This window comes from Hippocampus guttulatus, chromosome 2, assembly GCF_054856545.1.
Source record: "Hippocampus guttulatus isolate MCC_2025c chromosome 2, RoL_Hgut_1.0, whole genome shotgun sequence".
Lineage (NCBI taxonomy): Eukaryota > Metazoa > Chordata > Actinopteri > Syngnathiformes > Syngnathidae > Hippocampus > Hippocampus guttulatus.
In genome coordinates this window covers 26,015,716-26,037,944 of record NC_141262.1, presented here as the reverse complement: position 1 = coordinate 26,037,944, position 22,229 = coordinate 26,015,716, and the positions used below count along the sequence as shown (strand labels likewise).

Here is a 22,229-nt window from a genome sequence, read left to right as displayed (position 1 = left end):
ACCTTGTATTTTGGGGGGGGGGGGGGTGCTGAAGCAGTCATTTAACGATTTTTAAAAAATGTATATATACTGTATATATTTTACAAATTTGTGAACGTAAAAAAGCAAGCAGGATGTTTGCTCCAAAATAATTTGCGCATTTGTTCTTAAAGTTGGGGTGTAACAAGGGACGACCGTTCTATAAACTCGTCACTCTTTGTTGTGAAATGCAGAGCAAATTTCACCGCGGCAGAACTGAAAATATGTTGTTGTTTTGCCCAACTTACAATTTTATCAAAGTTTGTTGCCTCGAAATTTTGAGTTGACCCAACTTATTTTTTTTTTAACACAGTGTATTACCAAAGTAATGCTAATCAAAATACACAACCGTTTCTTGCCTATTTTAGACATTTGTATTCATATACGAAATTATTTGATTCACTGTGCGGCGTGTGTTTGATTGTCCGTCCTTTTATAACAAGCTTTTACAAGCGTATTAAAATCTGAAACAAAAACAATAAATAATAACAAAGAACACATGTTTTCATGTATGATATTTCTGTCGGTCTTACTGTTCTGCTCACTTTTTGCTCCAATTAGCCCCTCGGTGGAATTGGAAGCTAATTGGCGGCGTGCACGAGAAGATGGTTGTCAGATGTGAAGCAAAGCTGATACAGATGGAAATGTAAGACGGAGGTCGGGAGGGAACTTTTGATTGGAGCCCCCCCCCGGCGTTCCCCCTCGCCTCCACCCGCGAGAAAGCCATAAAACTGATTGATGGCTCCCCTGGAGGAATGTTTCCCCAGGTGTGCTTCTTCTTCGTCTTCTTCTTCTTCTCCTCCGCGCCTGTGCCTGTTTGTGCAGTTGCAGTGCACGTTAACGAATGCTTTGCTTGGATGCGGGACAAGTGCAATAAGGCAACACAAACAAATCACGATTCGAGAGCGGTTCAGTCTAACGAGCACGAGTTGGAGCTGGGCTCGGATGGGAAGGTGCTCCCTGACAGGTGCGCTCGGTTTGCCAGACTTCTGGAGAACCACAGCGAGCAGAACCAGAACTAATTGAAGAGCGTGCTCTTTGTACGTCACCGGCAAACGATTTATCATTTGACTTCTTGACTTTATTGCTGCTGTGGAAAGAAATACGATGCGGTTAAAGTCTCCTTTTAAAAATGAACTAAGGTTTAATTTCGGGGAACGTTATTAAATCAAGTCAAGGAAAGCGCCTTTGATTGTTTGCTTGCGGCGCCCTCCAGTGGCTGTTTGTGTTACGACTAGTGTGGCGCTCAACAAGTGGAAAAAAATTCAACCGAACTGAAGAAACAGCTCGTTTCTTACGAAAATAAAAGTATTTTTTTAAATTCTAAAAATAATTGATTTCAGCTGTAAAAACTGTACATATTGCATTTGTGGGTGTTTATAAACATAAGCTAAAAAGTGTTCAAAGACATGAAATAGTTGAGGGAGCATGTCATGTGTGTGCACCAAGGGGCGGAGCCAGCACAAAACGTGCCATTTCAACGTTACTCAGGCTATTCTGCTGGTCACAGTTCATCAGCAAGTCTCGTCTTTGCGCTGTCCTCCTCTGCGCCTCTGCTGCTTGCAGGGTCTCCCTTCCACACCTCATTGAGACATTCTACACGAGACAAAACACACGTGAGAATTTGCAGAGACCGAAGAAAAGACGGAATCGTTGGTCCGAGGTGTGTCTGACCTCTCTCGGCCGCCCCGAGAACATGCCTCTCGCACAGAAAGTCCTCCAGCTTCTGGTCCTGATGGTGGAAGTACCAGACCTCCACCACTTCCTCGTACTGCTCTAACATGGTCTCGCACTTGGAGGGACACACAACAGCTCAACGGGTCGTCACAAAGTTGGTAGAACATGGGGTTTAGGGTTTCTTTTTCGGGTCAAAATCACAGTAGTAAGTAAATGTCCACCATGTGCTCATTAAACGTCCGCTCTGTCATTGTTCACCCCTTTGGCATGCCAACATTAGCTCAGAATATTTATCGTCAGCAATGCTAACAATAGCCAAAAATGTCCACCCTCATAGCAATGCTGACATTGAACAAAAATGTCCATCCTGTAATGTCTATCTTGTCGGCAATGCTAACATTAGCCATAAATGTCCAGATCATCATTGTCCACCATCTCAGTCATGCGAACATTAGTTACAAGTGTCCAATTTGTTACTGTCCTTCGTCCTAATATCAGCAAAAAATGTCCACTAATTGTAATGTTCACCTTGTCAGCAATGCTGAAATCAGCCACACATATCCAACCCATAATTGTCCACCTTCTCAGTCATGGTAACACGAGCTAAAAATGTCCATCCTGTTACGGTCCAGAATATGAGCAAGAAAATGTCCATTCTGTCATCTCTACCCTATATGCATAGTTAACATTACACAAATTTGTCTGCGTTGTCATTGGCCATCTTGTCAGCAATGCTAATGTTAGCTCAAAACATTTACCCCATCCTCGTCCACTCTTTTGCTAAATTTGCATATTTTGCTGTTTGTGTATATTGTCCACTTGCAGTTAATAATAATTTTAAAAAAAATTGGTAGCTTGTTGTTCTATTCATTTGATTTTCTAATAAATTGCCAAAAGACACTTTACTGATTTTCTACCTGTTTCTTCATGTCCGTCACCTCGACGGACGGCTCGTCCCACAATTCGTACGGCAGGCCCAAATCCACTTTGACACCTTTGTGGACCAGGTTCTTCAGCGTGGTCATGGTCTGGCTGGAACCCTGCAGCACACGCGCAGGGCGTCATTGGGATATGCGCACACAAATGAGCAGAAAAACGTCAGAACCAAGGTTCTGAGGAAGCGACAGCTCGGTGACCTTCGAGTAACGCAGGCTGCCCGGCCGTTCCGCGTGAACGCTGTACTGCAGGATGCGCTCGCATATGTTGTCCATGGCCTCCATCAGACGGGTCTCCCTGGATCAAGCCATGGAGGAAAACACATTTGAAAGTGATTTCTCATGTTCTAGCATGTGTGGAAATGTTCCCACTCATAATAAGACCTCAGAGTTTCATTATTCTGCTCCCATTTCACGATGGTTGTGATTCTGATGAGGGCACCCGAGGCAGTTCACAGTGATACTGATCTGTCTTCATCATGCTGTCCACATTTTGAAGTGCAAGATTGGACGTACGAAGTGTTGTACTAGATAGTTTTTCTTCTCCTGCCGGTGTCCAGCACTTCTCCCACCTCCAGCACTTCTTTAGAGAGGCCGCTTCTCCGCAGGGCTTCCTGAAGCTCCACGGTGAGAAACTTGCACACTGGAGCACGGAAGCAAACTTGTTACAACAACTTATTGGCGACTAGTGCGGATTTTATAGAGGATTTTTTAAAATGGTATAATACCGCCACTTAGCGGTAGCTGTCGAAGGATTCTGCATCTTCTCACCTTCACATTTATTCGGTAGTCTCGCGTCGTCGTCTGCTCGTACAAACGCGTAGAAATAAAGCAAAGAAAACGCTGCAATCGTGACAAGTTTCATCGCAGTGGTTGGCGAAACCACAGCATCCACTCTGATGAACTACTTATCCCAGAGCCACATCGGCTGCCCCTGGGGTCGAACTGCGCATGCGCACAGAAACGAGCCGACTACTTCTTTCGGTTAACGGCGGTTTGCAAACTGTAATAGCGCGCGTGACTGCCACCTATTGTTCACAACGATTACTGCGTGACTTACAATCGAAATTTACAGTATTTTCATAAAACACAATTAAAAAAGCTTAGATTTGCAAATTTTTAGTAGCAATTTTACGCCCCCAAAAATCTAATCACAATGAAAATATTACGTGGCAGTTTTCATCGCAATATATATTTTTCCTTCCGGATAGCACACTTATACCACTTGCTAGGTACAGCTGATCATGTTTTCCTTTGTCACTGATATTGCATATCATTTCATTTTTCATTAGTTGTTGAACGACTAATGATACTGTGGTTTAATTTGCTGAACTGTCTCGAACCTTGCTCCACGAAACCCCAATCTTTTGAAAACATTGTCTTGTTAGTTTCAAAAAGGGATTTTATAATCGCTACACTTAAATGTGCACATATTATTGTTTGTAGTCAAGCGATATTTATTTTTATAATCATGTCAAATAGTTATTTAATATTTGACCTCCTATTGTTATTGTTTTTATTTTGAGCTGTTATGTCAAATGTTCTATAAATTGCTTTGTTACAGCTGCAGCCGTTGTGAAATAAAGATTCACATTGTATTGTAGTAGATAGACAAATAAGTATTCATTCTAACGTTTGCACTTATATCCGTTTTTTTTTTTTTTTTTTTTTACTAAACCCATTTCATCATACCGATTTTTGGTGCAGGTCTTTGGTGTTTTACACATTGCGAATCGGTTTTATATTTGGCAGCGAAGCGGTCAAGAGTAAGACGCCTTCTCTTTCTCATGTGTCAGTAGGCAACACCCCCCCCCCCCCACACACACACACACAAAGTATGGAAATTGATATCCAGGGAGTCATGTGGGACACGCCAAGCCAAGGCCGGGCAAAAACATAAGATTTTAGAAGATATTCTCTGCAAATTGCACCACAACTTTTGTGTGAGCTGAAAACGGTCTGACTGTGAGTGGGGAGACAAGACGGAATATGTCTTAAATTAGAACAGCAGAAGCAGCAGTTAGTGATACACGCACGCAAACACCCACAGTGTCTCCTGGAAAAGTCATTGTGCAGCCTATTTGTCCACACACGTGTGAGTGAGGTTAACGTGCTCGTTTTGAGCGTCGGAAACTCAAGTGTTTCTTTTGTAATTGTAGCTTGCTACTGTTGTGATCAACGGCGTGTTGTGTCACTTTGTGTGGTGACTGTCTATTGTGTGTAATTGTGCGCGGGTGTGTATGTGTGTGTGTGTGTGTGTGTGAGAGAGAGTGTTTGTGCAGATGGATAGAGTTACACTGCAGTCATCAACACCCAGAGCCTGCTTGCAATACAGATAAAGGCGGTCACACCGTCTCTCACACCTTCATCCCGGTACCGACGTGCATAACGCAGACACATTTGTCATTCAGGTGCGAAGCGATACATTTGCATGTGACACACGTGGAGATGAATCCTGGAAGCATTGCACGGAAAAGGACCCGGCTTTGTAAGAGCTGACTGCAGGACGACGGGAGAGGTGGCGGATGAACTAGGCCACCCGAGGAAGTGGCATTGGCCCCCGAAGGTAAACATTTGCTTATTTGGATCAGATACAGTGGTGCCTCGAGGTCCTGGTGCCCAGACTTAGGATGTTTTCAAGCTCTTTAATACCACCCCAACTTGAAATTTACTGTCAAACTAAACATTAAAAAAAAGAGAAATACATGTGGTGTATTTAAAACAAGCAAACAACCCTGCCTTTCAGCTTATGCTAACATATAATGGAAAATACCGTTGAAGTGCTAATGCTAATAGCGCAGAAAATCGTGGTTTTAGAAGCAATAGATATTTGAACACAAACAGTGGGGCAACACAGGTAGACAGATAATATTAAAGCATCTTGCTGAGTCACTCACATGGTAGTAGAACAAGAAGTAGCAGACCTAACATTTGCCTTTGTTGATTTAAACAGCAAAGAAGAGCCACATTTAAGTGTTCCCCATTCATGACGAGTATGACAGAGCGAGTAAGTGATTTCCGAGGTCAGAGCTTCCACAAACTCCGGCGGGCGTGCCTCCGACGCGGCGCCCTCTTCAAGGATCCCGAGTTCCCCACCGCCGCCCAAGCGCTCTTCTACAAGAGGGCGCCGCCGCCAGGGGTGACCTGGAAGAGGCCGCGGGTGAGGACCAGCCCCTTCGGGAGCTCCGTCGGGTTGGCCAGGTTCACCGGACGCTGCTTCTTTCCGCCTCAGGAGATCTGCAAGGACCCGCGTCTCTTTGTTGATGGCATCAGCACACGTGATCTACACCAAGGCAGTCTGGGAAACTGCTGGATGGTGGCCGCCATTTCCTGTCTGGCGTCCGAGCCTACGTTGTGGAAAAAGGTAGGTTCTATCCTCCCGCCTGTTTCAATAACTATCCGTCCATGTAGCTGTGAATGTATGTACAGTATAATTGCAGTTGAACCGTTTTGCTCTCACCAACCAATTTTGGTAAGAGGTAAATTTGAAATGAAAGCGGATTTAAAAAAAAAAACTGCCCCTAATCTGTCCTGCTCACCCTAACCTGGAGCACAGCCAAGCGAACTGCTACAAAATGAAGTGAACACCATTGAGAATAATTGATTACAATTTCACACGCCACTGATTCGAATTTAGCTTTTAAACGTCAACGCTCTTGCTAGTGGTTCGGCCTTGCCTTCAATGTGACCTCTCTCCAAGGTCATCCCCGACCATGCCGACCAGGAATGGAACCCCAAGCGTCCAAATTTGTACACGGGGATCTTCCATTTTCGCTTCTGGCGCTTTGGCCGCTGGATGGACGTGGTTGTGGACGACCGGCTGCCCGTGAGCAGCGGCGGCGTTCTGCTTTTCTGCCGCTCGGCCACGCCCAGAGAATTTTGGAGTGCCCTGCTGGAGAAGGCCTACGCCAAGTTCGTCACTCCGAACCTTCCGCCTCCATCCGCTGACAAGGAGTGACGCAAATCTGTCCTGCTGTCTCACCGCCGGTTGTCTTCGCAGGCTAAATGGCTGCTACGAGGCCTTGGAGGGGGGCAACACCGCCGAGGCTCTGATCGATTTTACCGGTGGTGTTTCGGAGCCTCTCAGTCTGAACCGTGAGACCCTCAGCCTGCACGGCGACCAGCGGAAGGCTCTCTTCCAGATGCTGGCCAAGGCCAACGAACACAAAGCCCTCATCACATGTTCTATTCGGGTAATTGACAAACACGCGCTGCGAAGCTCGCCGCGATTACGAGACAGAAATGCATGCAGTCGGCTTCACACCACCTTGTTCCTCAGCAGACAGACTTGAAATCTTTCTTTCTTTGTATTCAAATTAAATCAGCCATTGGGATATAAAACTTTTCCGTTCCATACCTTTGCGCGGGGATTCCTAGGTCTGTGCGTGCCATCGCAATTTGCAAAAAAACGAATCTGTTGTATAATTATGAAGAAGTATACAGCAAATGTGATTTTTTTTTCTCATTTCAAAAATTCAGGTCTCAGGTGTTGATTTTGTGCATGTGCCCAAAAAGTTTTCCATAATTCCAGAGCATATTCAACTTTAGAAAACCTTGTTCTCTTTTGAATAATCTCAATGTTCAGCTCATTCAGTTCACCTTGGAGAATGACTTTCAGCGTTCCAGAAATTCCCACATTCCCAAAACTTTTCACCAGTGTCATGACACATCCGTCAATATCATTCCATGTTATTCCTTCTCATTCCATAGTTTGCAATCCTATTCCCTATCATTCCACATTTTCACCGACATATTGCACCTTTTTCACAAATACCAACCCATTTTATTCAGGATCATTTCATATCATATGATGTCATTCCCAAATAAAATGGTATATTTTCTTGGGTGCCGTTGCCAGCCATCCGAAGGCGAGACGGCGGAGTCAGTGCTGGACTGCGGGCTGGTGCGGGGACATGCCTATGGAGTGACTGCCGTGAGGAAGGTGTGGCAGGGAAGCAGAATGTCTCGACTGTTCTTGGTGCGCATGCGGAACCCGTGGGGCACCACCGACTGGACGGGTGCTTGGAGTCAGCGGTAAGCGGCCGACTAAAACCTTTGCTGACCTTAAAAGGACAGTTTTACATTGACATTATTGATTTATTTTTTTGGGGTGCATGCTTTTAAAATAGCGTGGGTGTGATTTTTGTTTTACCCCGTGCAGATCACAGCAGTGGCAGCAGATGAGCCGTGCAGAGAGGGAGAAGATGGGACTTGTAGTTCGGGACGTTGGCGAGTTCTGGTCGGTATTAGTTTTGTTTGGCTTCACGTACAGACAAACCAAATTTAAGGGATGATTTAAATATGGAGCGGCCCGGTGGTACAGTGATTAGCGCTCCGGAATTCTTGTGTGAAGTTTGCATGTTCTCCCCGGGCCTGTGTGGGTTTTCTCCGGGTACTCCGGTTTCCTCCCACATTCCAAAAACATGCAAGGCACTCCAAATTGTCCCGAGGTGTGAGTGTGAGCGCGGATGGCTGTTCGTCTCTGTGTGCCCTGCGATTGGCTGACAACCGGTTCAGGGTGTCCCCCGCCTACTGCCCAAAGACGGCTGAGATAGACTCCAGCACCCCCGCGACCCTTGTGAGGATAAAGTGGATCAGAAAACGGATGGATGGATGGATGGATTTAAATATAGTGAAGGTTTTACAGATATTTTGAAGATATTTTGACTTTAATGCCCTCACACGTGGGAAAGGAGAGCCAATACAATTCAATCGAATTCTGCACTACTGTACTTGCGGTAGCAATACTTTATTCACTAGAAAAACAATCTGCAGTCATATGTCGTTTGTTTTTGCGTACGTGGACCCTGTCCTTCCTCCAGGATGGACTTTGAGGACTTTTGTGGCTACTTCACGGATGTGGTGGTGTGCCGCCTGGTGGAGAGGGCTCTCCTGTGGCCCAGCTCCCACTGGAGAGAGGTGCGCTGCTACGGGGAGTGGGCGCCGGCGCCAGCCCGCCCCAGCGCACCTCCGCCGGCCGTCTGCGCGCTGAGCCGCAGGAAGGAAGATCTGGTCGAGGGAGAAAGGTGCGGGGTAAACGGAGACCGTGAGGACGATGTGAACGGAGGCTTGGAGGTCCAGATGGACAAGAGGAGCCGATGCGGAGGATGTATCAACCACAAGGACACGTTCTTGCACAATCCACAAGTAAAGCAACACTGAATCTTTCATGCGCGAACGAGCTGCAACCCGACGTCGCTTCTTCACGCTTCTTTCTGCAGTTCATGTTTGAGGTCCGAGGCCATGAGGAGGAGGTGCTCATGTGTCTGCAGCAGGAGGACCAGAGGATACGGAGGAAGGATGGCGGGGGGGACAACCTGCCCATCGGTTTCGAGGTACTTAAGGTGAGCTCGCTGTCAGCCTTTTTGGGAAGCCGTTTGAGTATTTATTTCATATCGCCTCATCTCAAGACCAAACTCCTCATTTGCGTATTTATTTATTTATTTGCAAATAAATGAAAAATAGCATGTTGACACTGTTCAACAACACAAAAAAAATTCATCAAATAACATTGAACAAAATAACTTGGGTTACAGTTTGAGCCACAATTTTAACATGTCAGTCATAGGTTAAAATATCAGTAGATGGTACCGATTATACTTTTGGCTTTCGCATGGCCCGCAGAGGGTTTGCGTGATGCAACTTGCATGTGACTTGTGGAATATTCCCAATGGGTTTTTTTTCCCAAGTGGGTAACTTAGGAACAAGACTAAAGAGCATTTCAACTGAAATGTTATTTGTTCAAATAAACGTAACCCTTTCCTGCACTCTCTAACCTGATAACATGATAAGATATCCACTGTAGTGACCGCCGTCCCTGAAAGTTATAGTTGACATAGGGAGGAACACAATGACTTCAATTGATTATTTCATTTCATTTCAAGTCAAATTTTAGGAAACAGTGACAGCCCATATCTTACCAGTGCACCGACTTATGATACAAACGAGGACTAAGAGCGCACCATACAAATCAATAATATCGAATAAATGCTCAAATACATTTCCATAGGACTGCCTCATTTGAATTTTTGACCCCCCTCCCCTGCCTGGCTCCACCTTCAGGTGGAGGAGAACCGCTGCAGCCGGGTGCAGCGTGTGGCGCAGCAGGCGGCCAGCTCCATCTACATGGATTCTCGCAGCATCACGCTGAAGGCCACTCTGGGGCCGGGCTGCTACGTGGTGCTGCCCACCACCTACTTGCCGGGGGCCCGCGGCCGCTTCCTCGTGCGCCTCTTCTCGCATTCGCATGTCCAACTCAGGTGCAAGCATTTTGCACACTTTTTGTGTTTAGCGTGCAGTATAGGGAGGAAGGGCACATACTGTATATTTTGTGGTGGTTTCGAGCTTTTCATTTCTCGCAAGTCCCATGTTGCTGTGGGAAAAAAGTAACGTTGACTCAACTTGACTCAAGTCAAGTCATGTGACTCCTTCACCTCTGCCATTTCTACGAATGACTTTTTGTCCTCTAGGGAACTGAAGGACGACTTGCCATCTCCCTCCTTGTTCCAGTGCTTTTTACCTCAGCCCACCGTGGTGACCACAGTCCATCTACGGAATGCGACAGGACTCTGCCGTCCTGAACAGACGGGTGGCTCCTCTCTCTTTTCTAATTCGACCTATACAGTGGTGCCTTGAGATACGAGTGACTCGAAACGGCACAGACACACGTAAGTGATACGAACGGTGGTGAAACATGTAAATGGATAATACTCACAGGCATGGATTCTTTATCCTCTGTGAAGAACGACTTATGTTACTGCTTAAGAGTTGGAACTTCTCCTTTCATCAGGTATTCCCTTGCATATGACACATTACATTTTTTTTTCAGAAAGCTAGAACAATAATTCATAAAATTTCCGTTCATGTCAACGGTGGAAAGACAATGTTAGTGTTTTGGTCTTTGAACAAATTAAACTTGTATCCAAAGGTACCACTGGACATGTTTGTGATGTTTAGCTCCTAACGTGCACGATAACCTTGACGTCAAGTTCACTTGTAAAGCTTACAGCCCATTTTAGGTTTAGGTTTCCGAGTGATCTGCCTTTGTTGTCAATGTGGTGTTATGACGGACAGCTCCAGATGTTTACGCCATCATGCGTTGCGAGGGTGCCACCGTTAGGTCTCAGCTGTTTAAAGCTGAAGGAAATCCACAATTCCAGCTGAGAGCCATCTTTTACAGGAGATATCCGGATGCACACATCTCAGTCGAGGTTTGCCATCTTCCAGTGAGGTCATACATTTGACGCGCGGGCGTTGGTTTGATTCCCGTGTGTTGTGTGCAGCTATGGAGCAGCGGCCTACTGTGGGACGCCATTTTGGGCCACGCCCGACTCCACACGACGCCCACCGACCAGAGTCGAGATCATTCGATGGAGCTACGGGGCGGCCCTCCGGGTTCAGGAGGCCGCGTCTGTGTGGAGACGTCGTCGAGTGTCCACCTGACAGATCTGTAGCGGCCACGGAGCTTTGTCTGGTTGCCATGGTAACAAAAACTCCGCCCGTCCCCTGGAGCATTATTCCAAAATGGGAACCGTCAAATGCCAAATGCATGATATTGCTGTACTTTGTTTGCAATGCAAAGAAGTTTTGTTTTCTTTCCATGTCTCATTTCTCAATATGAGTAAGATATAAAAACATCTCCAAATAAAAAATAAAAAAAATAAATAAAAACCAAATGACCTCATCAAGGACGTTTCTATGTTCTTGTCCATTATTTTGACAGAATAGGTGGATTGTTGCAGTGCTTTAGTGTCTTTTTGTGTTCATTCCCCCAATCAGTGACACCATCTAAGAATTTTTGCCATTGGAAATGTAACACAAGCAAGAGAGTGACAATGCACATTTAACACTGCAGGTCCACATTTAGACCTGGGACAACAGAGAGGTAAAATAACTAATAGGTCCCAATTTGGACATTTCCATTTAGGGGTGCACTCATTTTTGTTGTCAGCAGTGACATTTTTTTCAACGTTGTCCCATGAAAAGGTACAGACTCATTTGTTCTTCTCTATTGACATTTACTGTCCTTTGCTTTACTTTTAGCAAAATTTTAGGCAAGAGGTTCTGTTCTAATGCACCACCACACTTAGGCAGTAACTCACCGTGTAACACACTACAGTACATTACAGTATTTGAATTTCGAGCGGATTTTTTGATCAAACCTATTTCCCAAATAATAATAATAATAATAGATTTTATTTATAAGCGCCTTTCAAGACACCCAAGGACACTTTACAATAACAAAAAACACAAAACAATACGGGTTGAGCAGCGGCAGCCAAAACGCGCCAGCGTTCACTCAACAAATGTGCTTTGTTCGTGATCAATACTCATAATTATATTTCATTACCATAAACTAGGTGACAATTTATTTGAAAATGTCGTGTCGAATATAATGGCAGCGTGTGCGTTGCAATTATATTTAGACGACCAAAGAAAGATTTAAAGTTAATTTTTTTGTTGCTATTTTACTTTTTAATTTTTAGTTTTGCATTTTGTTGGTTGGGTGAAAGTATAAAACTTAACCCATAATAATAATAATAATAATAATTTTATCGAGAGCAATTAATTCTTCGAACACCTGACAGCGGGCGAACCGCCCTCGCTGACGTCATCAGTTGACATTCAGCCACAATGTGCGGTGGAGATTGGAGAAGGCGGACAACTCCGGAGTTGCACGCCAACCCTGCAGGAGGTCGAAAGTGCCGGCTCGGGTAGGAAAAGCCTTGCGCGTACGCGCTGGACGTAAAAACGGCGATTGTTTTATGTTTGGGGGACAAACTGAAACACTGTTGGTGCTTAAGTGGGTTGTGGTATGCTGAAACTTTCTATTGTCGGGCGAGGCTGTGTTGTTTTGAACCGTGTTCAGGGAGAGTAAAGAGAGTAAAACCTGTTTTGTATTGCTCGTTTGACTCCAATGCAGATTTCCCTTACTTGCTGTTGAAAACAAACGATTCTCTTATTTGAATGGCTTTCTTAAATATAGCTCAAAAAAAGATATTGTCGTTGACGTAACTACTTGTTCGGGTGTTAATGTAGTGTGTGTGGGAATTACGTGCCCTCAATCTACAATTGGGCTATGGTTACCGGGGTGAACGCTCCAGTACCCAAACAGGATGGGACCTTACCTGAGCTGGGAATGTGGTCTGACCGCTTCCTCGGTTCATAATCTGGAACCGCGTCTGTCTCTGACTTGTATTAAAGTTACAACAGGCAGCTGTGATAATGTCTTAAACGTGTTAAAACAGCAGCAACAACTGACTAAATCGTGCGCATGTCTCAGGAAGAAGTAAACAAAACACAAAGATGGGATGGTTGCTGGAGCTGCGGTTTGTGTTGAGTCACCCAGCCCACATCAACTGTTGCATCATCCTATAAACGTAGTGGTGAACCGCGTATTTAGTCCTTCGGCCTTCAGTGAGGACCTATTAAATGTCGGACTTGGCCACAACAACTTTTACTCCCGCCAACCAGTCAGAGGATGGAAGAAGGTTGACATCGTGTGCTCGCTAGCTGGGCCTCTGAGGTTTGAAATCTGGTTGGTCACAAATCACATTGACTCAACGTGTCAATTCAACGCCTCTTTGAGCTCACGTAAAGGCTGAAATCTGATTGGATTAAAAAAATAAATAAATCCAACATCCATGTACTGTATGCCAAAAGAAATGCGGTGAAATCAAGAGAATAGACTGGTGAGTCTCAGTGGCAGTATTTAAATGTACAATCCTTCATCCTCATCTGTAGCTTCGATTGCCATCATGGCCGACAGTGTCCCCATGCGGATCATCCGCAATGCCTCCCGACCGTCAACACCCGTGCTGGGTAAGACCACTTAAGTGCTGCCCGCTCGAGTGAACTCACAACGTTGAATTTCTCCTTTATGACCCCCGCAGTGGCCATCAAGGTGCTCGTGTGCATCATCCCACTTGCTCAGATCATAATGGGTGAGTGACACTGCAACTCCCCCTCGAGTAGCCTTCAAGGCTTCAGTTCTTCTCCCGAGTTGTTCAAGTCAATAAGTATAACCCTGGTGACATCAGGCGCGGTGCATCTGGGCGACTGCCCCCGCCAGCACTACATTCCCATTTACCTGATCGTGGTGGGCGTCTTCGCCATCATGCTAGTGGCGTGTATATGCCTGCCCTGCGCCCGGGAGGCCAAAGACGGCCCCCCGAACCCGCTCTGCCGAATCAGCCTTGGCTGGAGCGCTCTGTTGGCGGTGTTCCTCGTCGCCTGGTTTATCGCCGGTGAGTGGCACAATTTTTTTAGCACTTTTAAGGCAAAAGCGCACACGAGTTGACAACTGCTTGCTCTTCCTAGTGATACTTTGCAATTAGGGACCTAAGCTCATGTATAAGACCAAAACATTTACTCGACTCAACTCAATGGTATTTCTAGAGCACTTTAAAACAACCACCGCTGTATACGAGAGCTGAGGCAGGTGCGTAGAGGAGATGTCAGGTGGGGCGAGGCCAATTAACACATACTAGAATTGCTAAAATATATAGGCAGCCAGTGAAGGGGTTATGTGCTCCCTCTTACGAGTCTCTGTCAAGAGGTGAGCAGCAGCATTTTGGACCAACTGGAGATGCTTCATGGAGGATGGGCTGGCTCCAAAATCAAGTGCATCACAGCCATCCAGCCGAGATGTGAAAAGTCATGAATTTCTGTTTCAAATTGCTCTTGAGAAAGGAGAGGTTTTACTTGAGCCAGCTGCCTAAGATGAAAGAAGCTGCATTTAACAATGGCACCAATTTTCCGGTCCAATTTAAAATCATTGTCCAATTCAAGACCCAAGTTCGAGTCTGTCGGCTTAAGATAAGGAGCCAGGGGGCCCCAAATCCGCAGGATGGGATGTCCAAGGGCCACCGAGACCAAAAACCGTCACTTCTGTTTTCTTTTCATTGAAATTCAAGAAATTCAGTGCCATCCAGGTATTGATTTCCTCGAGTGATGCAGATTAATTTATTGCTTGTGTTTGTTTAAAAAAAAAAAGTCGGAAGAGGACCTTTGAAAAATAAATCGCATCATAATATGGAGGGGGGTTTTTTTTCCAAAATCGTCGGCTTTCCATATTCTTTCTTGTAGGTAACGTGTGGATCTACTCCATATACAAGCCCAACTACTACAAGAACGTCACCAGCGCTGAGCCCTACTGCGACAAAACACTCTACCTGTTTGCCTTCTGGACTACGACGCTGATCTACATCCTGGTGGGTCTGTTCGTGGTCGTCGGCTTCCTAGTCCTGGTGGGCCTTTACCTGTGCGGCCAGGCGGACCCCGACGACTACATCTAGAACTCTCAAATGACCCGGCCGCGGAGGGGGAGCCTGCCGCCGAGGCTGCTGGGTAATGGGCTGAGCCTTGACGACATCGTGACATTGTTTGTCGTAAGAACCGATGATAGTTCTGATTATACCGATCACCGTTTTCAATGTTTATGATGTAATTTCTAAAGACGTGACACTTTTGTGGCAGTGCAAAATAGTCAGAATCGAACTCGGTACCTCTGCACTGTGAGGTCGACCTGCTAACCACTGGACCAACGTGCCGCCTTAATTATGATATACTGTATTATTCAAATTCTGCAGGCTTGTTTAACTCTTTGTGGGTGTGTCAAATTTTGCTGGTGCATTCATTTGCGACAAAAGTGAGTAGCTAACCACTGGACTACCGGGCCGCGTGAGTACACCCCCAAAGGATAAATGTCCAAATTGGGCCAATTTAGCCGTTTTGTCATGTGAATACTAAAATGTGAAATTAGCAAAGTGTAATTTCTTCTTGTGTTGTCCAATGAAAAGATATTGTGGAATATTCACCCCCCCCCCCCCCCTAAAAAAATGTCTGTCCAAATTGAACAAACCTGTTACGTTGTTGATTGTCCACATGTGAAATCAGGAAGTCTTGTACAGCTTTGAATAACGACAACTATGCTGATCTCCAAATATGATGTCAGAGCTCAAGTCAACATGCTTTGTTAAATGAAAGTTACCGTATGGAAACTCTGGAACTGGAATCTGGTCTGCAATTTAAGACTCCTTCGGCGTGCGTTTCGTCACCGAGGAAGTCGTTCAAATCAAAACTCAGAACAGTCACTTGCCACTTGGACCAGAACAACAGCAACACATACTTTATTTTGTTTTTTTAAAAACATAATTTACATTCAAATTAAACAATATACTCATGATGTATGCTCGAGTCAAATATAAAGCAATGAGAATCTTTGTGGGGTATTACATTATATTCATGTTTGCGGTGTGTTTCCACTCCCCCTTTGTTTGGTTGATTACGCTGTGCCGTCAGCATCCCTTGGCCGACAGGTTGGCGAGGGCCTTGGCGTGCACCGGCCTGTACAGGAGGGCGAAACTGGACGGGGTCAGGAGGCCTTTCCCCTGGGCGTCCACTTTCCCCATGAGCACGTAGTTTTGGCCTGGAGAGAAACGGGAGACGGCAATGATTGCTTCAACCAAAAGTTGTGCGGACCTTGGCAACGAACGAGTTAAAACTGCTGGAATTGACGTTGTGGCTTGAGCAGGGAGCGAAGATCGAATACTGTACATGGCTAGCAGAGAATAAAGTCCTGCTTATCCGGGTAGCCTCTGTCAACAGCGGGAAGAAGAGCGAACGAGATCAAATCCACGACACGGATTATCGTCACACCTTTGGTCAGTCCCGGGGATCTCTTGCACGTGGTGTTCAGTTTGACGGTCGCGGTCTGTCCCACTTTGCTGATCTTCAGTTTTCCTGGCTTATAGGCTTTAATGAGAGCCACTTCCAATGTGGCAGAACCTCTCGGGCCAGGGATCACATCTGTCACCTTTCCCGCAACCACTACAAGGAAGCAAACGGCATGTTAGATTTTAGAAGAGAGTTGACCAAGTCTGCAAGGGCTGGTCGAGGTTTACCGAAGTCACTGGGGCAGAATCTGGACTGCAGAGTTCCTGTCCTCTTGTAGGTTTGCTTGCACAAAGGGTTGAGCGGCAAAGCTGTGGCAGAAACACATCGCGATGAAGCGAGTTCGTCAACAATCGCGACGAGGCGTCAACTCACGTTTCTTGTTCGCCGTCGGCTTCTTTGGGACCACCTTGGGTTTCGGTGTCACTTTAGGTTTGACGGCCGGTTTGATTTTAGGGGTGGGTTTTACTGGTTTGACGGCCGGTTTAGTTTTCGGGGTGGGTTTCACTGGTTTGACGGCCGCTTTGGGAGTCGGTTTGGTCTTTGGTGCAGGCTTGCTTGTCGGTTTGTCGTCTTTGGTGACTTTGGGTTTGGGCGAAGGTTTTGTTCCGGGTTTGGGTATCGGCTTTTTCACAGGCATCTTGGGGGTGGGTTTAGCCTTATTGGGCTTGGTGGTCGGTTTACGCGGTGGAGGCTTTATTGGGATCTTAACGGTTGGTTTTTTAGCTGGTTTTGGGGTGGCTTTGGGCCGGATGCTAGGCTTGGGCTTGGGTGTGGTTTTGGTGGTTTTGGGTGTGGTTTTGACCGGTTTGGCCGTCGTTTTGATGGGCCTCTTTGGCTTCGCGGACGGTGTCTGCGTCGTGGAGGGGGTTTCGGACCGATGGATGAAGTCTCCCCCGGCGGTGGGAGTCCGAGAGCCACGCGGCACGCTGTTATAGTGAGCCATGAAGCCATCTGAGGTCACGCTAAGGTCAGAGACAAACTGGACGAGGAGCTGATTGCCATTGGTCACGACAGCCCTGCGGCAGACGTGGAAAGGAGCGGAATCAAATATACATCGGAATACTGTTTTGTTTTGTTTTTTTCTTCAGGTGAATTTTTATACTGACAGCTTTAACACTAGCTCAGCGGTCCCCAAACTTTTTTGCCCCACGGACCGGTTTAATGTCAGACAATGTTATCAGGGACCGGCCTTTAAGGTGTGGCGGTCAAATCCAACAAAATAATATGGTATGACCTGCATGAAAACGGTGGTATTTTCGAAACTTAATAATAATCACGAATCGTGACACGACGAACGTTCTATCCGGCCACAACGCTCTCTGGTCGCTATGGTCACGTTTAAATGTGCATTCAAAATAAGAAACAAAGTGCATGAAAAGTATGACTCATTTTATGCAGAGTGGGCTCAGCGCATGGGAATCTCCCGTTGAGATAAATCTGTATTTTCCAAAGACGTTTGTTTTTTTTACTCATTGTGCTAGCTCTTGGGTTTCATTTTAGCGGTAACCCATCACGTGACTGAGAAACGCACCTTGACCTGCGTCAAGAGTGACACACTGTAGACCGATATAACAGAGAATCCGGTAATTTTTCAAAATAAAACATCTTTCAGGTTCCAAAATAATTAAAACGGAAGTAATGTAAGTTATTTATTCTTTCTGTGCGGCCCGGTACTAAATGACCCACGGAGCGGTACCGGTCCGCGACCCTGGGTTTGGGGACCACTGCATGAGATCTCCCACATATGAAGTCATTTTAACGGTAACTGACCCCGGCACCCTGTCGCCACAGAACTTCCCAATTCTCCTGGAGTCGTCTCTCTCCCCTCCGTTGAACAGAGCCACATAGTCGTAGCGACAGTATGTGTCCGGTTCCAGGTCCAGCTTCTCAAACTTCAACTCGATCACCTGACGAAGAAGCGGCGACACGCCAACACAAACCGTGACGTGAAATAAATAATAATCCGGCTGTCGCGCCGTGTTTCTTTCCTGGATCCCACCGCTTGCGATACAAAGGACGGCATTTAGCCCCGCTCTCAGCCCGGCTTCCTAATTCTTCAATCTATTGGCAGGCACAAGCGTGCACGCATAAGGAACTCTTTCATTTGTGCGAGAAGCGCTCCTGGAGACAAGCCCCCTTTTGCAGGTGTGGGCCCGCCTCTTCCTGCAGCCGCTCCAAAGCACCGCTTTTATCGCAGAAACTTGTATACGGAGTCACCTCAACCTAACTTGGATCTCTGCTTTGAGTAGAGTGTGCGTACTTTTGCCACCTCTGTTAACATCTCATTGTTCTTGCTCAGTTGGAATAGCCCTGAGGCTACATCCTTAGCCGTCTGAAAGGGGAACCGAGGCTCCATACCTGAAACAAATGAATCTAAACGCATTGAAATCTTGAGGTGAGTCTGCTCACGTTGCTCGGCTCAACCGAGATGTACCAGGAGCAGCTGATGCCTGCCGGGTAGTTGGAGTTGGGCCAGTTGGGCGTCTGGATGGACCCCTGGGATTTGGTCAACCGCCCGCCGCAGAATTGATTCTCTGTGGAAAGGGCGGGGAGAAACCACATCAAAATGTGCCCATGCAGTCGTCTGAATATATTTAGAGCCGCCACAAAAATGCCACAAACACCTTCCACATGCGGCTTCCCCGCCCGGAAGTAGGCCAGGAAGCCTCTCCCCCCCGTGGCCTCGTCCGACACCATATCCAGCATCATGGTGTTGGACGTGGAGATGACCGCTCCGGGCCGGAAGGTCCCACAGAAGCGGCCCAGCTTCTGGACCAAGCGCGTGTGGCCGTTGTAGACGTCCAAGTAGTCGTAGCGGCAGGTGGGCTCTGCCTCCATGTCGAATAGGCGGAAGGACAGCATGACCACGTGACCTTCGGGGACCTTGAAAGACCAACAATGCTTTCATCATGAGACTCAATTCACATTGCGCCTCGGCCCTCCCGCCCTACTTCACGGCTACGTCGTTTTTTTTGGTTTTTTGTTTGTTGTTGCTATTTAGGTGTTGATGACAACAGTGATTCTCAACCACTGGTCTGAAAATTCTCATTTGCACTGGTGCCTTGACATATGAGTGACTCGACTGAGTTTTTCGAGATGATGAAAAAAAAATTGTAATAATAAAAAGCTTGAGAGCAGTTTGTCAGATACTGAACAGTTTCAAACAAAACCAAGAGAATTGCACATTGAGTTTTTTTCAACAACAACAAAACTTTGCCTTTGAAATCTTTGCACGCTAAATGTTGACATGCGAATGGGCAAATGAATGGCATCGATAGTTGCGGTGTTGGGACACTTTACGCAACAGATATTTGAAAGCGGACAGACAATGTAAAAATTCTCACAAGCGTATATTCTTTATCTTCAGTGAAAACAAATAGAAATTACAATTATCGCAAATTCCTGAAGAACAAGTGTGTCCGCGGAAGGAATTAAACTTGTACGTCGAGGCACTACTAGACTCCAAATATAATGACAGACATATTGTGAAGAAGGACGATGACCGTGCATGCTCTTTCATGAAAAAATTCGATCTACAGTTTATAATTTTTTTTGACTATCTCGTTTGGCATTGCGACACAATGGTGTGATTGTACGTTAAAGAAGGAAACCAATTTGTGACTCACAGTGATGTACCAGGTGCATTTGCTGTTGGCTTTGTAAGGACTGGGGAAGCCCTCGCTGGCCACGATGCCCGAATCGACGACCAGATGCCCCCCGCACTTGAAGACAGGCCTGGTGGAATGTAGAGGAAGCATATGCGAGGCCACAATCAAACGCGAGTGCGACTTCAAACGGCGAGTTTAACGCGGCACGGTTCCTGCAACCGTTTACGTGCGCGCCGAGCCACAGCGGCACAGTGTGCCTCTGTTTCAAAGCCGCTCACCGCCGTCGCTTTTTCGAGTCGGGAAGACTGTCGTCAGTTCAAGGCTGAGAGAGCTGAATCCAGCCAAAAAATAAATACAAAATGCAGACTCTGAAATATATTTTGATATTAAAATAAAAATGGATTCTCACTTGATGATTATAATCAAAAGCCATTTGGATAACAACAAATAGAAAAAGGCCTTGAATGATGTTTTAGTCCAAATGAACCTTCCTTTATTCTGCTGTTTTGATTTTGTTCAGTTGCAGCCCCGTTGTTTTTGTGCGTGCCGCAGGAGAGTAAAGTCACATTTAGCCAGTGGCGTCCCTCCCTTACAACCCACAGGCAGCTGTAACTCTGTCGCCCAGTGTCGGGAGCCGTATCCTGTCACTTCCAGGTGCTTTATAGATAAAGTCCAGCAGGGGAAAGCCCGACTTCTTGCCTGACCTTTTGGTGACACTTGACTTTTCCTAATGGGATCTTTTTTTTCCAACTTTTGAACATTTCTAAGTCTTCCGTACAGTTACTTCAACATCGTGGTTCAATCGGGACTAAAAATAACACTGGTGAACACATTCTAATCAGAGATGGCTTTAATGTGGCCCTAAAAGTATTTTGGACGCTGATGTCAAAAATGTGTCTACTTTTTACCGAGGACATCGGGTTGTTGAGATATGTTTTGTTTGTCTAAGTTTGACCTATAAAAGCTTTCACAGTACGGATTTTACCAGATGTATACATCTATGTTTCGGAGAAAAAAAAAATCCACTTGTTGCTGAATTCAACCCTCAATTCAAAACAGTAATTATTTTTATTATTATTATGGAAACCTGATGTGCTCGAGAAAAAACCCCAAGGCTGATTCAAAAGCAGCGGCCCAGGAAATCTTGAAAATTTGATTTGCATCTCTGATTTAAAAGAGAAAAAATCAAAAAATGGTTGCACAGTGTAATGGGAAAGTTCATTTTCAAGCTTAGTTTGACCATACGTAGTCAAAGTGTGATGTGGAAAAGCATCACGGGTACGTTGCCTCTCTGACAAGTCAACCGCATCGTTGAAAGGCTGCAGCCTGCAATTTTCTGACGCACACACACAGCCGCTGACCTCCACATCAGTGGGTTTGAAAGCCAGGCTGCCACATGTACACATGTGACAAAGACAACACTTTCAGTCCCTGCAGTTGATAGACCAAGACAAGAACTCACCTGGTGTAGTTGGTGTGACTCTGCGCGGCCGTCCATCCGAGCTCCAACGCGAAAAGCACACACACGGTCCACACCCTGACCTCCATCCCGCTGCACCTCTCTGAGATTTGGAAAGACGGCGGCGGCGGTGGTGGAGGTGGCGGTTGGGAGCAAGAAGGAGGGACAAGCAGGGCAGAGGGTGGAGAGGAAAGGAGGAAGTGAAGGCTGAGGAGTTTGGAGAGGTCCACTACAGTGATGCTGCAAATGTTTTTTTTCTTCAGATGTGTGTGTGTATGTGTGTGTGTGTGTGTGTGTGTGTGTGTGTGTGTGTGTGTGTCAGACAGAGTGCCACTGTTGGGTACGTGTGTTCATGACCGCACTATACTACAGTCAAGCCTTTCACATGCTCGCACTGCAGTTGAGCCACAGTGGTCGCAAAGGGGCTGTGAAACGTTGAGTTGACCGAGGCCCCCTAGCGGCCGTGCAAAATGCGACAAGGCAGCGGAGCGCCAATGATGCAATCGATACACCGACGAAAACCTGGTTCGGGTGTCACCATCACTCCAGCGATGCCGTCCTGTGCGGCCGCACATATCGCACATGCCAGAAACTGTCAGTAGTCCTTGTGAGAAGTCCTTATGTGAGTTGTCAACAAAATTGTGAAGAAAAAAAATGTGAGCAATATTCTCAGGGGTTCCTTGTATCGTATTTTCACTATTGTCAAGAAATGCACACGTAACAGTGGATTTGGCATGTTCGCTTAGTCCAAACAAGGGCATTCCTTTTGTCTTTTTTAAGCTGTGGCTGCAAACCACAGCTGAAATTGCAGCAAGTACAGCAGCTTCTTGCTTGGTCACCAGAATGGAAAAAAAG

General features: G+C 46.2%; 4 protein-coding genes across 6 annotated transcripts; 2 read left to right on the top strand and 2 right to left on the bottom strand.

Annotated features, from left to right (window-relative positions):
• Nucleotides 1-29: 29 nt before the first annotated feature.
• Nucleotides 30-3,547, bottom strand: cnpy4 (canopy FGF signaling regulator 4). Of its 3 annotated transcripts, none has more exons than XM_086106029.1 (5): nucleotides 3,402-3,547; nucleotides 3,015-3,273; nucleotides 2,832-2,928; nucleotides 2,613-2,735; nucleotides 30-1,810 (listed from the first exon to the last, which is right to left on the bottom strand). In XM_086106029.1, exons 3-5 carry the CDS (start codon nucleotides 2,913-2,915, stop codon nucleotides 1,523-1,525), a joined length of 495 nt encoding a protein of 164 aa, XP_085962155.1. In that variant the 5' UTR covers nucleotides 2,916-2,928; nucleotides 3,015-3,273; nucleotides 3,402-3,547; the 3' UTR covers nucleotides 30-1,522. The 3 variants fall into 3 exon arrangements, with proteins under 3 accessions (XP_085962155.1, XP_085962156.1, XP_085962154.1); XM_086106030.1 differs by having other exon boundaries at nucleotides 3,147-3,273; XM_086106028.1 differs by lacking the exons at nucleotides 3,015-3,273; nucleotides 3,402-3,547 and having other exon boundaries at nucleotides 30-1,614; nucleotides 1,693-1,810.
• Nucleotides 3,548-5,625: 2,078 nt separating this feature from the next.
• On the top strand, nucleotides 5,626-11,083 carry LOC147209256 (calpain-5). The gene is made up of 12 exons (XM_086106027.1): nucleotides 5,626-5,790; nucleotides 5,863-5,994; nucleotides 6,331-6,542; nucleotides 6,631-6,823; nucleotides 7,489-7,664; nucleotides 7,792-7,869; nucleotides 8,453-8,777; nucleotides 8,852-8,974; nucleotides 9,693-9,889; nucleotides 10,100-10,218; nucleotides 10,704-10,840; nucleotides 10,913-11,083. Exons 1-12 carry the CDS (start codon nucleotides 5,626-5,628, stop codon nucleotides 11,081-11,083), a joined length of 2,028 nt encoding a protein of 675 aa, XP_085962153.1.
• Nucleotides 11,084-12,253: 1,170 nt separating this feature from the next.
• On the top strand, nucleotides 12,254-15,854 carry LOC147209255 (transmembrane protein 272). The gene is made up of 5 exons (XM_086105013.1): nucleotides 12,254-12,343; nucleotides 13,374-13,451; nucleotides 13,523-13,573; nucleotides 13,670-13,876; nucleotides 14,718-15,854. Exons 2-5 carry the CDS (start codon nucleotides 13,388-13,390, stop codon nucleotides 14,924-14,926), a joined length of 531 nt encoding a protein of 176 aa, XP_085961139.1. The 5' UTR covers nucleotides 12,254-12,343; nucleotides 13,374-13,387; the 3' UTR covers nucleotides 14,927-15,854.
• Nucleotides 15,744-21,590, bottom strand: pcolceb (procollagen C-endopeptidase enhancer b). Its single transcript, XM_086105012.1, has 9 exons — nucleotides 21,378-21,590; nucleotides 19,934-20,042; nucleotides 18,932-19,190; nucleotides 18,717-18,841; nucleotides 18,078-18,214; nucleotides 16,680-17,323; nucleotides 16,535-16,615; nucleotides 16,290-16,460; nucleotides 15,744-16,059 (listed from the first exon to the last, which is right to left on the bottom strand). Exons 1-9 carry the CDS (start codon nucleotides 21,461-21,463, stop codon nucleotides 15,929-15,931), a joined length of 1,743 nt encoding a protein of 580 aa, XP_085961138.1. The 5' UTR covers nucleotides 21,464-21,590; the 3' UTR covers nucleotides 15,744-15,928.
• Nucleotides 21,591-22,229: the final 639 nt, after the last annotated feature.